General features: G+C 37.5%; 2 protein-coding genes across 14 annotated transcripts in view; one reads left to right on the forward strand and one right to left on the reverse strand.

Annotated features, from left to right (window-relative positions):
- Positions 1-14,874, forward strand: part of LOC147836337 (uncharacterized) — a 432,239-nt gene that overhangs the window by 275,319 nt on the left and 142,046 nt on the right. The window lies entirely within an intron of this gene.
- rptor (regulatory associated protein of MTOR, complex 1) overlaps positions 1-14,874 on the reverse strand; it is a 236,070-nt gene that overhangs the window by 171,037 nt on the left and 50,159 nt on the right. For all 13 annotated transcript variants that reach the window (XM_087257152.1, XM_087257149.1, XM_087257147.1 and 10 more), the window contains exon 5: positions 9,265-9,423. In XM_087257152.1, the coding sequence (XP_087113278.1) occupies positions 9,265-9,423 (159 nt within the window). The remainder of the gene's footprint in view (positions 1-9,264; positions 9,424-14,874) is intronic.

The raw sequence follows: 14,874 nt of genomic DNA on the forward strand, positions 1-14,874 counted from the left end.
GGCGTGACTCTTGACTATTTTGACAAATACAACGCTTACACAGAGCCCAACATGGAAGTTTGTGATTGGGTCAGCCCAATGTCAATAAAGAAAAGAACCAATGGGCTGCAGATTATGTCACATGGGCCGCTCTGTCCGGAAAAGAAACATCTTATTTTCAGAGCATCACAGCTCACAGGATAGTCAATCAGTCTGCTTAGTGTTTTATGGCCCACAGTCCTGATGCTTTTAAGAGCTCAAAATGTGTCTTCTTGTAAGCAGCACCGGTTGCTTTCACTTTAAACAGATTATTAAATTGCATAAAGTTAACCGTGAGCATGTCAGACATCCTAAGTCTCCCGGAAGTTGCGGGAGTATCCCTAAAATGCATAGACACTCGCGGATGAATATATGCCCGCAAATGAATTATAATCTCCCGGAAATCGCGCATCTCCTGCCCGGTCTTTAAATATGTTGCACACCCCTCTTTCCACTGCATTCCTACTAGCTCTTCAGGTACGTCGTGCGCAACTCACCCCCACCGCTCTTCAAGTACTTCTCGTGCACACACGCCCCCCTTCACAGATACGTTGCTTACTACTCAACCCAGCTGCAACCCATCACGGAGAAACATCCACACACACACTCATTCACACTAATACACTATGGACAATTTAGCCAACCCAATTGACCTGTACCGCATTTCTTTGGACTGTGGAGGAGCACCCGGAGGAAATCCATGCGAACGCAGGGAGAACATGCAAACTCCACCTAGAAACGCCAACTGACCCAGCCGAGGCACGAAAAAGCAACCTACTTGCTGTGAGGCGACAGCACTACCTATTGCACCACTATGTTGGTGGCTGATCATACAAATAATTATTTAGCTTTATTTAACAAATAAACTTCTTCCATCTAGCAAGAGCAATTGTTAGTGTGTAATCCGATTCTAAATGTATTTACCTCATGGAAATAAATGTGCTGTTCTGTTGGACAAAAACGCAGTCATGCACCTATAAAACCCAACTTAATACTTATGCTTCTTTCCATGTAATCCTTTATTCCCTCTCAATGTGTAATTAGGTGTTTGGAACAAGTTTCTTGCTTGTGTATTAATCTTCTGTGTTATAATACTCCTGGAATTAATGTTTAAACAACATTTTAACAAGATCATAGATAGTTCATGTTTGATGTCCCTGTAAAGCTAATTTGGTGTACTGAACGATCGTTTACCTTTTATGTTAATATATGTGCAACATGTTACATTTTAAAGGGCCATGAAACGCCCCTCTTTCAGTTCAAAATTAAAAAAAAAAAAAGCTTCATGATGGGGCAGAGGGAGGAGTGAGCAGAGCGAGAAGAGGGCGTGGCCAGCAGAGCAGGGGAAAAGAGGGGAGCGAAGCATACCCCTGTCCGTTGGCTCACAAAGTCAGCCACAAAACTTGAGGAGACCAAAGATTTTATGGTTTACAGAGTAAAATGCAAAGAAAAAACATTAAGTAATTTAATGCCATGCTGTATATACGATAAATTTGTAATTTCGTATAATATATACACATAACCACAATTTGCTATATCATTATGAATCCCTGGGTCTGAATAAACACAGTGCTATGTCTAGCAGTGTCATGTCATGTGTATTTTAACCATTAACCCTGCTGGTAATCTGTAGGATTTTAAATAAAGGCGAACACAGCAGTATGGATAGGCCATGTGTCTGAATGGTAAAAACCCCAACTGATAAAAGACAATGGGCTCTATTTTGACGGTCCATGCGAAAAGCACAAAACGCAGGGCGCAAACGCTTTCAGGGCGTGTCAGAACGCATTTTTGCTAATTTAAGGACGGGAAAATCCGCTTTGCGCTGTGGAGCATGGTCTAAAAGGGTTGAGTTTATTTTCTTAATGAGTTATAGGTGTGTTTTGAAAATAAACCAATCAGAGTCTCATCTCCCATTCCCTTTAAAAGCCTTGTGTCGTGCCATAATCGCATTTGCTATTTACATGACTTAAAGTGTAAGTGGAAAAACTGAGCATTTCACAAGCAAACAGTTAACAGTTTTTTTTTTTTTTTTTTTTTTGGAGCAGTTAAACAGAGCATCTACCGAGAACGAGAGATAAATGATCTACTTTCACTTTCGTTCTTGTGGATAGGGAAACCTTTATGCACAGACATCAATTAGCCTATAAATAATTAATTTTGTTTATTAAGTGCAAATATTTGTTTTAAAACTAATTCTAAATTCAGTTCTGATTTCCAGCAAACGAATAAATGAACAATAATAACGAAGTGTGTCCAAAAACCTGAGTTATATCCTAAAACACATGCTGTGGCCCATATGGTCTAAAACCTGCAGGTGGGCAAATCTAAGCTTGCTTTAAAAAAAAAAAACTAATATAATTATGCACATAATAAATAATACTGCAAATAATAATAACATTATACAAAAGCAAATAGTTATGAATGAACTGAAAAAGCCTCCCGAGATAAAGAAGGCATAAAAAGCAGTGGTTTTTCATATTTATGTAGGCTAGAAAATAACATTTTTTGTAATATTTTAATGCTTTATATTTACATCCTATATATATATATATATATATATATATATATATATATATATATATATATATATATATATATATATATATATATATATATATATATATATATATATATATATATGGCTGATTCCAGCGTTATGGATGTGACATTTGCAGTAAAAATTCAAAACATAAATTCGCAGAGAAAGTATACGTTAACATTATATTGAATCATCTGTTTATATTTTCCAAAACAACTAACCACAGAGTTATGGGATCAAAAAAATTCAATCTGTGAACATTTTTATACTTTAAAAGAGGAAAATAAGAAAAGCGTTATGAATGTGACAAAAAAAGTCTGCGAGTTTACAGTATACAACATATTTCGTAGAAATTTTGTGAATTAAACTGCACAACCCAAAATAAATATTCCTTAACAAAAGGATAAGAGTTGGCTCTCTATAGAACAAAACTGATTGATTTTATTTTATTTTGACATTTTTGCATTTTTGAGGGAAAAGCTTTGTTATGGATGTGACGGATGTGAAATTGCCATTTGTGTGACTTTGGCAAATCAAGTATAATAGTTTGAAAACATTGACAGACACATTTTTAAGTATTTTTAAAGTACTGTAAAACACTTGCCTGCGCAAAAAATGTAGAAACGGTTTCGCTATTTTGGTGAAAACATTTTTCTTTTCATGGCAAGGTTGACATTTTCATGGAATTGCTCATATATATATATATATATATATATATATATATATATATATATATATATATATATATTCTTTTAATATCCTACATATATATCCAGAATATTTAATTTTTTCATATATAAAGATATTTGTGTATTGCTCTACATCTTCCAGTGTGTATTAAGCAGTGTGTAAGCGAGGCGCAACTCTGCGCTCGACTTTAGACCGGGTTTGTTTTGGTCTATTGAAAAATCTATTTTAGTTTCTCAAAATAGCAACGCACCAGCAATGCGCCGCAGAACGCCTTCCTTTTTAGACCAGAACGCCTATGGCCGCACATATGAGCGCAAATGCATTTGCTTTTTAGACAGCGTAGCGCAACGCCTCAAAACGACTGTTGTGCCAAGCTGAAACTAGTAAAAGACTATTGCGCCGCGTCTTGCACCATATTGCGCCGGGTGTATGATAGGGCCCAACGTCTGCCATTCTCCAATTCTCGTACAGCACCCTTAACAAAAAAGCTTGCTGCACACCAACAGCTTTGCTGTGTCAGCCCTTACAGTATCGCGGGGAAAACCATGGAACATGGAAACAAAAACACACGACCTTCATGAACGTCTAAATACTGTATGCCATGCGTGGCCGCAGCCTCACAGCTTGGCAAATTCTGTTTTTGAAAAGCAAATGCTCTCATGAATAATTAAGAAGCAGCATCTTCTCATATTATCAAAAACTCAGCTATGAATAATAATGAGATACTGACATGTCATCTCTGGACAGGCAGAAGAGCGCTACATCAGCAATTTCGATCCCACTCAACCCATCAGATAAAATTAGCTGACAAAAGTTCAAAATTATTTAAGTTTATCCACAATTAAAACTAACAGGTGCTTATGTTGTCTTAATTTAAGCTTAACACACACAAATCTGTTCAAATCTCAAAATGCATATGCACAGGGACAAAGAACCAGCTTAGGGACAATGAACCATAAAACTTCTTTGGGAAGGTAACTTTTCATTGTTCGTCAAAGCTCCTAAGGGTGTTACAAAACCATCCTTTTTAAAGCTAGTGACCAAGGCTACCTCCCAGAGAGTACTTCTGATCTGGGAACCAGAGATCACAGGAAAAGATGTAGACCCAAGTCTTCTCAAACCACAACCCAAGCTGTTCCAGTTTCCGGGCTTCTCTTTCCATTCATCACAGATCCTCACTAGTGGTACGCAGACTTCCTTCTAGTGGTACACGGAGGGATGAAATATGTCATGTACATGCTACATATATTTCAAAATTGATCAAAAATGATGTATATAATATGCCATATATGACATATAGCCTATATTTCTTAGGTAATCTGCCACGTTTTTTTAACTGTGCACAGTTGTAGCTGCATTACTAGGCCTACTACGCTACTGTATTTCAATACATATTTTTTATGCTTATTTTGGTGGTACTTGGAGAGACAATTTTTTTTTTCTGAGGTGGTACTTGATAAAAAAAAAGTTTAAGAACCACTGATCTAAACCTTTGCAAAGATGCTTGATGCTTGCAACTTCGTGCTTTTATTTTTCACTCTTTACTGCCTTCCTACACTAACTGAATGTGTGTTATTGAAAGATTAGTTTAAAATCAAATCCTGAAGGACCAGACATTTAAACATGCAAAAAATGCACGTAATGCTTGTTTCATCACCTGTAGTTCTGATCGTTCCTCTGGCATGTTTTTCATCGCTAGAGCCTGGATGCTGCTGTGTACCCAGGAAACCGATGGTGCAACTTTTCGGATGAAAGCAACTACTTTGTTCCACCAATTTTCCTTGGGGGAAAAAAAAAAACTTACAGGCATGCCTTGTAAGTGGCTGTGTCTTGTTTGCAAATGCCAGACCATATTTGAAGGCTTAAGACTGCTATTTGCTAAATTCTCACCACTGTGGATTTGAATTTTCTGCATCTCCAATCCATGTAAACTCGAAACCAATGTAACGGTCACTATATTTGCGTTTATTACTTGACATTTTTTTAGTCTCTAGCGTAGGCCTAATTCTCTTCATTAGAACATCTCTGCTGGATTTCTCTGTTTCTGCCTGAGCCTCTTCACCTTCACCTTCACAGTATTTTAAATTAATGTTTCAAAAGCCAAACATGATTGTAATACCTATCGTTTTTATTCAGCATAACATTTTTTTTTAAATACAACAGACAATTAAAAAAAAATACAATGTGATGTCACTAAATTTGATTGATTGTGTGTGTGTGTGTGTGTGTGTGTGTGTGTGTGTGTGTGTGTGTGTGTGTGTGTGTGTGTGTGTGTGTGTGTGTGTGTGTGTGTGTGTGTGTGTATGTGTGTGTGTGTGTGTGTGTGTTTTACTCTACCGCTCAAAAGTTTAGGGTGAGTTTTATAAATTATACATTCTTATCTTTTTTTTGGGAAAACTATTCAGTTTATCAAGGCTATATTTATTAAATGTAAAAAATGTAATCGTTAAACATTTAGTAAAATGTAAAATAATTTTAAGTCATTATTGCTTTTATTACTATTAACATTAATAATAATAATAATAATAATAATAATAATAATAATAATAATAATAACAATAAAAACAACAATAATAATAATTAATATCAGAGTGATTTTTGGAGGCTCATGGGACTAAAGAGTGGAGTGATGAAGCTGAAAAATCATCTTTAAAATCACTGGAATAAATAATTACATTAAATGTCAAACTACTTTTAAACAGTTATTTTATAATGCAATAAAATTTCACTATTCTACAATATATACTGTATTTATAATAAACGCAGACTTGGTGAGCAGGAGTAGCTTATTTTAAAACATTTAACAATCATATTGACCCTAAACTTTTTAACAGTTGCGTATATAATATAAAACACCCACAGACATAGTCACCAAATAAAAAAAATCAGAGAGGTTAGACTTTCTCATACACAGTTTCGTTTCAGTTGTCAGGTTTTGTAAATATCTATTGAATTAATCAATCTATTAAAGAAGTGTCATTAGTTTGTTGGATTGTTTTGTTTTCTCACTACAATCGATCCGCTCCATGCGAGGATTTAGTGCTGTATTCACATATGCCAAACAAACCGCACTAAAGCCTGATTTATACTTCTGCGTCAAGTGACCGGCGTAACCCACGGCGCAGGCAACGCGCGTGGCTGTGCATTTATACTTCTGCGCGCTGTCTCTGTCGGTCTGCAAAAACACTTCCGAAACGCTAGTTGGCAGTGAGGTGTAAATGTTCCTCTGTTTCAAGTTTCTTCTCTGCTTTTTTGCTTTTCCTGAACACTTCCGGGATGAACAAGTGGCTCAAACTCGCTCATTTTGAGGCAGGAACTGGCGGACGTGCAACAACTTTAACTATGAGGTAAACACAAAACAAAACTTTCCATCCGGAGCTCTTTCACGGGACTCCACACTTGTAAACAATCGCTCGCGCCATTCGCGCGACTCTCTGTCCCGCCCAGACTCGTCAGCGCTACCAAGCCGACCAATCACAGAGCTTTTGCTACGCGTTGTTGCGACGTGTAGTTACATTTTTTGAGAGGTGCACGTCAGTGACGGCGATGGCCACGCCGAAGGGCTATGCGTCAGCGCCATAGCATACGCCGGCGTTTGACGCAGAAGTATAAATCAGCCTTAACAGGGAAAACGAGATTCCGAAACAAACTTCTATGTGTCAAAGCACCCTAAGATTTTCTTTCCCAATTGACAGACAGTCGCAGCCAAGGTAAACTTTGGTGAAAAGGCAGCACTGGTCCAATCAGGCCAGGATTCTATACACTAGCTTGAGCGTATCGCCTTATTGTTGAGCCCTGCCATATACAAGGCTGCTGCAATTCTCCATAGAAGAGGCCGATGTAGATGGTTCATCCCTATTGTCACTTGACTTCTTGATGACTATTCTATTTTATACCCCAGTTTGGGAACCACTGTATTACAAGAAACAACAGCATACAAAAAAGTGTAATGGTCTAGTCTTCAAAATGCAACCTAGTTTTTATTCCAAAACAAAGAGAAAAACTGGGAAAAATTAAAAATACTTTTGAGCCATTAGAGCTCCTGTAATGTAAGAAGTCTATTTTCAATATTGATTATTATGCATTCCAATGATAAAAATCCCTATAATTCTCAAAGTTTAGACTCTTACGGACAAAATGAGCCCTCCCATCTCTTTTCTTCTATCAAAGCTACTGTGATAAGTCAAATAGGACACCAGCTCCTGACTGGATAAGTGAGGTGTCAATCTACTGTTTTGGATTAAATCCTTGCAAATTTTTTGTGCGTTTCCCCTTTTGCGCACGTAGCAAAAGTACAAAGTCTTGTCTTGTGAACTGCCGATCAGCGCATGGATCAGTCTGAAAAAAGCTCACCTCTGAGCCTCTCTTTAAAGTAAAGTGGACATTAGTACAGCTTTGTGGTCTTCATACTTTCTTGGAGAATGAATGGCGATGAATGGACGCAGAAACATGGATTAAATAGCCTGGAATAGTTGCTTATCAAGCCATGGATCCAAAAGCTTTGCTTATTTACACTATCCATGTTTAGATCGGTAAGTTTTAACTCCACTCTCTTGAATGTTTGTATAGTTTATCAGGCCTTTGACATTTTTTGTTTGATGTTAGCTGTTTTGATCATTTGATCATCGTTGTGATGACGGCAGAGGTAAACAATGTATGCACACGTGTATGAATCTATAATGACCGCTGAACTGTATAGAGAACATATGCAGACACAAAATTAATGGAAAGAAATGTTTACGATGTGAAAGGAAGTAAACATAGTACAAACCATTATTCACGCTGAGCATTATAACCATCAGGTATTTGACTTACAGTTTTAGTTTGCTCTGCTCACAAATTTTTGGTCTCTCCCTTTCCTGTCTTTCAGTGGCTTTGGGTTCCAGATAATTAGACAAAATACCTCCTCGGTGACTGTCTTGAGTGTTCTTTTACACTGTAGATAAAGACGTGAGGTGCACGTCAGTGACGGCGACGGCGACGGCCACGGCGAAGGGCTATGCGTCAGCACGCCGGTATTTGACGCAGAAGTATCAATCAGCCTTAAAGCGCCAGTTCAATTTGCTCCGGCCCTGCCTGGATCTTCTTCCTCTGCCCCCAGGACATTGTAATGTGTGCAGAATGTGGTTTTGCATTGTCTTTTTGAAATATGCATGTGTGTCCCTGTAAAAGGACGCATATTGTGCTCCAAAATCTCTATTTATCTTTCAGCAATAATAGTACCATCACAGAAGGGCAAATTACCTTAGCCAAGGTCACTGATACAACCCTATAAGATGACAGACCCTGACTTTTGGACTTGTTGCTGGTAAAAGTACGGATGATCCTTTTTCTTCTTTGGTCCAGAGCACTGGGCACTCATTTCTCCCAAAAAATACCTATCATAATGATTAATCTGTCCACAGTACACATTTCAACTGTGTGATCGCCCATCTTAGATGACTCCAAGATCCTCTTATGATTTACAAGTTTCCAAGTATACGTCAGAAATTCAAATGCAAAAGAATTTGCGATTGCATTTGGATTTTGGCAGATTACATGATGCAGAGAAAAAGATATTAGATTTAATATAGATATATTATTAAGAAGAATAACAAGATATATAAGCTATTTAGATATAATATTGCTTTGTCAGGCTTATAGCTCGTAAGATATGAGCAATGCATTTGCAAATGGACTTTGCTTTTTCATTTAAAATGTGGCAGTCATGAAGAGTTTGCTAATGTGGGATTTGCAGTTGCATTTGGATTGTCACAACTTATGTTCCCATATTGTTATCCCATATTGTGAATACAATTGAAAATCCAATTTGCAAATGCATCTGAAAATTGTCTGTAATATCCTTCCATAACTGCCTATTTTATGACTGGTCGCTTTTTGACATTTTAGACATCTATTGCATTTTCACTGGCAGCCCTAATTTTGCCTTGTTTTTGCAAAGCTGTCTATTAGAAATGTATTAACACTTTTTTTAAACACAAAAATGCTTGCAGGGCTCTATCTATTTGTCTTACCTTGTTGAAAACCCAGATCTCTCCATTAACAGTAGGTCGAGGCACCCCATGACCATTATAGTGAAAGAGAACACGTTCCTCCTTGGCATTTCTGCGTAGTGAAGTACACAACTTCTTTACTTCATCAACTGTAGGGTCCAAACTCTGCTTATACCGGGCCTGTAGGAAAGAAAATATTATATTTCAATGAAAAACATTAATTCAATGAAAAAAGCATTAATAATTTATAATGGGTCTGCACTAAACTAAACATCAAAAAACTCATTTATCATAATGACTTGTTTAAACAACAACTTAATTGCACATTATAGTAAATATTGTCTGCAATAGAACACATGTCAGTCACTGAAAATCAAATTATATCACCACATGCCCTTTTTGAAATGATAATAGACAAGGTTAAAAGACACAGCCAAGAGAATGAGGCTGATAATGTACAACATTTCAAAACATAGAGTATTTCAATATAAAGTTTGTGCTTTACAACAAGCCTTTAAACTTAGAGCAATGGAAATCTATTTATTATATCTGCCAGTCTAGGTGAGAAAGAGAGAATGATGCAGTGTGGATTGTTTTATTGTCAAATGCTGTGTTAAATCCAAAACAGAGTACGCTGTAAAAAAGATATGTTATGTCTCAGCAAATAAAACAGGACAAATCCTGATTTTTTTATTTGAATATTTTTGTAAATTAAAAACTACTAAATGATTGGTGTGACTGTACAGTTTACATTGAAAACCTAATTAATGATTAACAGTTAATTTCTGGACAAAATTTGGAATTACCTGTAACAGATCTAGCATGCTGTATGTTTTCAAGAAAGTAAGAGACATAGAAGTTGATAGAGACACTATCACTTGCCCTCTGCTCAACACAGGCAGACTGGAATGCAACAGAACAGCATCAAGTCTCATCACTCAAAAATGATCCTCAGGAAAACAGCCAGGAAAACATATTTCTGCAGCCAGAATCTCCAGTCCTACAGCCTCTGTCACCAAACCCGTTCTCATTGTCACCTTGCTCGCTTCTCTTGGGTTTTTCAAAAAAGATGGAGGAACTGGTGTATGCTGGAACTAAACTTTCACACTCCATTGCCATAAGCCCCCAGTTACCAACCAAAAAACGGCCTGCTCCACAACCACCTATGAGCCCACCTGGAAGAGCCCTCCGACTTTTGTCACACTGCCAGGGCCAAAACAACAACGCCACATCTTCAGCTGGTGAACACAACAGCTCTCTGTGATGCGTGTCGGGGGCCTGCTTAGATCACAGAGACTTTATCAAATGTTTACAAAACAAGCAGGAACCCAGTGTGTCTGCAGCTTTCTCTACGCAGATATGTGTTGTTACGTGACAGAAAACCAAAGACTTCTTTAAACCGTATAGCAAATCATTCAAATCTTGTGTCTATTACATGTAAATCTGAGACTACTGTAGTGAAAACGGCTAAAACTGTTAAGTTAGCACTTTTAAACATCCAATCACTCAACAATAAGTCACTTTTAGTCAATGATTTTATCAACACAAATTGCCTTGATTTTGTGCTTTTAAATGAAACTTGGCTAGATGACAGTTGTAGCGCAGCAGTTCTGAATGAAGCCGCTCCTTTAAACTTTGACTTTTTGAGTGTTTGCAGAGCTAATAGGAGAGGTGGAGACATCACTGCCCTGTTTAAAGATGTCTATGAATGTAAACAAGTGTCATTTGGTGACACTTTCAAGTTCAAGTTGCTTTATTGGCATGACATTTAGTACAGTATTGCCAAAGCACTTCAAATATGAAATATATTAAAGCCATTGAAAAAATAATAATAATACAGATAAGATATAATAACAAAAAAACTATACATTTGATAAATATAACAATACTAATAATAAAAAGTTTAAAATTATTTAAATTAGATACATGAATTTACATTAACAATTTCTTATGGTGTGTAGGATGTATACATATTTTGCAGCTAGTCTAGATGTGACTATTTGTCTTTTAAATATCTGAGTATAGCACTAAAAGGGGCTCCACGCATCTTACTGATCATTAGCTACAGACCTCCAAAATATTCTCCAGCTTTTATTGATGATTTTATAGAGCTGTTATCAATAGTAACCTCTAAATTTGACAATTTTAGTATTGCTGGGGATTTTAATATTCACATTGATAATACAAAAATCAATGCTGTAAAAGAACTGTTTGAAGTGTTTTTAACACTTTTGATTTGACTCAGCATGTTCAAGGTCCCACACACAATCGTGGACACACTCTTGATCTACTTATAACTAAGGCTTTACACAATTAATCGACTGTTGTTAAGGATGTTGCACTATATGATCATTTCTGTATTTTCTTTGATATATTGATCACTCCAGCTTTTAAAGACAGATCTGTCTCTGTCAGAAAGAGATGTATAAATGAGAACACCAGTGAGCAGTTTATGAAGGCCATATCGCTAGCACCAAGTATATCTGCAGACACTGTTGATTAATTCTCGCACACTCTTTGCAACGATAGAGAGACTCACAACTGTACAAATGTAATGAGTTTGCTAATTTCTTTACTGACAAGATCAATAATATCAGAAAGGCAATAAGCTCATCCAATCAGCCAAGTTGTGTCGAAGTCAGACTAGCTCAACCACAACTTAAGAAGTCAGACATTATGTCTGATTTCATGGCAATTAATGGTAAAACCTTAGAGGAGATCGTACAAGTTATTAAAACATGCAGTCTAGACACGCTCCCCACATCATTCTTTAAAACAGTGTTTACCTGTTTAGAAAAGGATCTTTTAAAGGTGGTAAATGCTTCACTTCTCTCAGGGATTTTCCAAACTCTCTTAAAACTGCAGTTGTTAAACCCCTCTTGAAGAAGAGCAACCTGGATAACACCCTATTTAGCAATTACAGACAAATCTCAAATCTCCCTTTCATTGGCAAAATCATTGAAAAACTTGTTTTCAACCAGGTTAACAAGTTCTTAAACTTCAACGGGTGTTTAGACAATTTTCAATCTGGTTTCAGAGCGCCCTTTTAAAGATAATCAATGATATCCGCCTAAATACAGATTCAAGCAATCTAACAGTGCTGGTACTGCTCAATCTCAGTGCTGCATTTGTCATTGTCGATCACAGCATACTTCTAGATAGGCTGGAAAACTGGGTTGGGCTATCTGGGACAGTCCTTAAATGGTTCAGATCTTACCTTGAAAGGAGAGGTTACAATGTCAGCATAGGTGATCATAGGTCGAGGTGGACACCAATGACATGTGGAGTCCCACAAGGCTCGATTCTGGCACCTCTCCTGTTCAACCTTTATATGCTCCCTTTTATCCAAATAATGAGAAAGAACCAAATCTTCTACCACAGCTATGCTGATGACACTCAATCTACTTAGCCTTACTGCCTAATGACTACAGCGCCATTGACACCCTCTGTCAATGCATTGATGAAATTAACAGTTGGATGTGCCAAAACTTTCTTCAGTTAAACAAAGAGAAAACTGAAGTCATTGCGTTTGGGAACAGACATGAGGTTCTCAAGGTGAATGCGTACCTTGGCACTGTAACATTACTGTTAACATATATATTGTAACATATATGCTGGAGATAAACGTTCCGTTCAATATTCCATGAAAACGGTCTGGTTTCAATTTCCATGGCAATTTAGATCACTCGGGGACGGAAAGTCTGGCCTAAAAAAATTCTTGCTGACAAGTAACGAGTTTGGGACACTTCACAGAGCTGTCCTAAGCGACTCTCTACCGACTTCAAAAGAACATGACAGATAAGATAAGAGAAGAAAAAACCCATTTGTCAGCCCTCTCCTCACAGAAGAAAAAGATATTCCTCTCCAATGTTTTTTTATTTAAACAAAGACATTTAGAACCCAAATCTCTTGTTTAACTACACTTAACTTTTGTAATGAGTACCATTCCTCATAGTTTATACAAATTCGTACTTTTAGGCCCTTTTTAAAGCATAAATAATGTGAGGATGGGAAAAATTATGTTGATGTACTTTTAAACCCCCCATGTTTGGTACCGATGGGTTTCTGCTGACATTTTACAACACATAATGCATAGAGCAAGATCATAACTCGCATTGCTTTATTCTTTAAATCCCTGTATTAAATGCCTGTCCGCATGCTTTGGGCGGACACTCAAATTCGCATACGAGCAGCCTTGAGACAAAGGAAGGATTCGCACTCAAACTTTCCCCTGAAATCATTGGTCAGAATGCTGAACGGGTTGTCACGTGACCCGCAGGTATAACCAGGCTTCTCCCTAAACATCCTGCAGAGTAAATATTTCAAACCTGGTGTTTATTGTTTTTAGAAAATATCAAAAATCTTTTTTTTTCAGACAGGTCTTTGTAAAATGAAAGTTAGACTGTAAGTGGTTTTAAAACGGTTTGATTTATGTATTGTGTATAGGCTATCTACATTGTTATAGCAAGCTTTTTATTTTATTTTATATTGGTTAATTTATTTAATGTGATTTTATATATATCCGATATTTGTAATTCTTTAAATTATATTTCAATATAGCTTAGGCTATTTTATCAAGATATGACACTATATTGTTTTAAGTCTACGAAAGCGGGCACGTAATTTGTTAAGTTTTATGTCTTTCTGTTGTATTTATTTTGTGTATTATCTCCAAAATAAATAAAGGAAAAAGCCGCTCGAGGTATCAACAGAGCTGGGAAGGAGCGCTCTTGCCCGGTCTCACACACATACATATACAGGCATCTAAACACGCACAAACAAACATTTTAAACTTGACAAAAACTCTCGAAAACCTTTACTGTCTGCTGTGTCTTTAATATGGTGTAAAGATTATTATGCGTTATTGAAACATAAAGGAGGACGCAGCAAAAAACGTCACTATAAATTAAAACTACTTTATTATTTTATCCAGCAGCCTTACATTTAAAATGGAAACATAAGGGCGATCATACGCAAAAAGACCCCAGACTATAAGGCCAGATGTTTTCTTTCCCTTATTTCTTTATTTTTTTGGCGCATGTACTCATGTGCGATCAGAAAACTGCCCGCCTCTCCTTTCACTCCGCCCCGAAGCCCCAGTTGGCCCTCCTTGGCCCAAGGTATTCGGCGGGCTAAAAAAGGCCGGCCGCTGGCCCCAAGAAAGCCAGCGCTGTCAGCCCCAAAGGCCAAGACTGGATAGACCAGCAGAGGGGGGAACACAGCGCCAGGACTCCCTTCAAAGGGGCCCCCCACGACAGACACCATCTGTCAACCAAAGACTTTAAACCAGCTGGCCAGGGAAATGCCAAGTTTTATCCCAAACACTGCTGGAGGCGACGACACGCACCCCTACTTCTAAGACATTTAGTTTTACACAGACAAGGCCAAGTGCCACTCTCTGTGACAAATTGTATCTGCTAAGAAGTACTTCGAGCCGTGAGGCAAGGAGTTTCCTAAATCAACAGCCCCGTGCCATCAAAGCAGATTACGAGCCGATGCAAAAGCTCTTACTAGAGTGTTTTACCTGACCCTGTGTCAGAGTAAGGACTGATTGTCGCCATGGGTCTCAGAACAGCCACGAGACCCCACAGGCATACTGCAGTCGACTACACCAACCCTACTGCGAAACAG

Source organism: Danio rerio, chromosome 6 (genome assembly GCF_052040795.2).
Source record: "Danio rerio strain M-AB ecotype USA chromosome 6, GRCz13ab, whole genome shotgun sequence".
Classification (NCBI taxonomy): domain Eukaryota; kingdom Metazoa; phylum Chordata; class Actinopteri; order Cypriniformes; family Danionidae; genus Danio; species Danio rerio.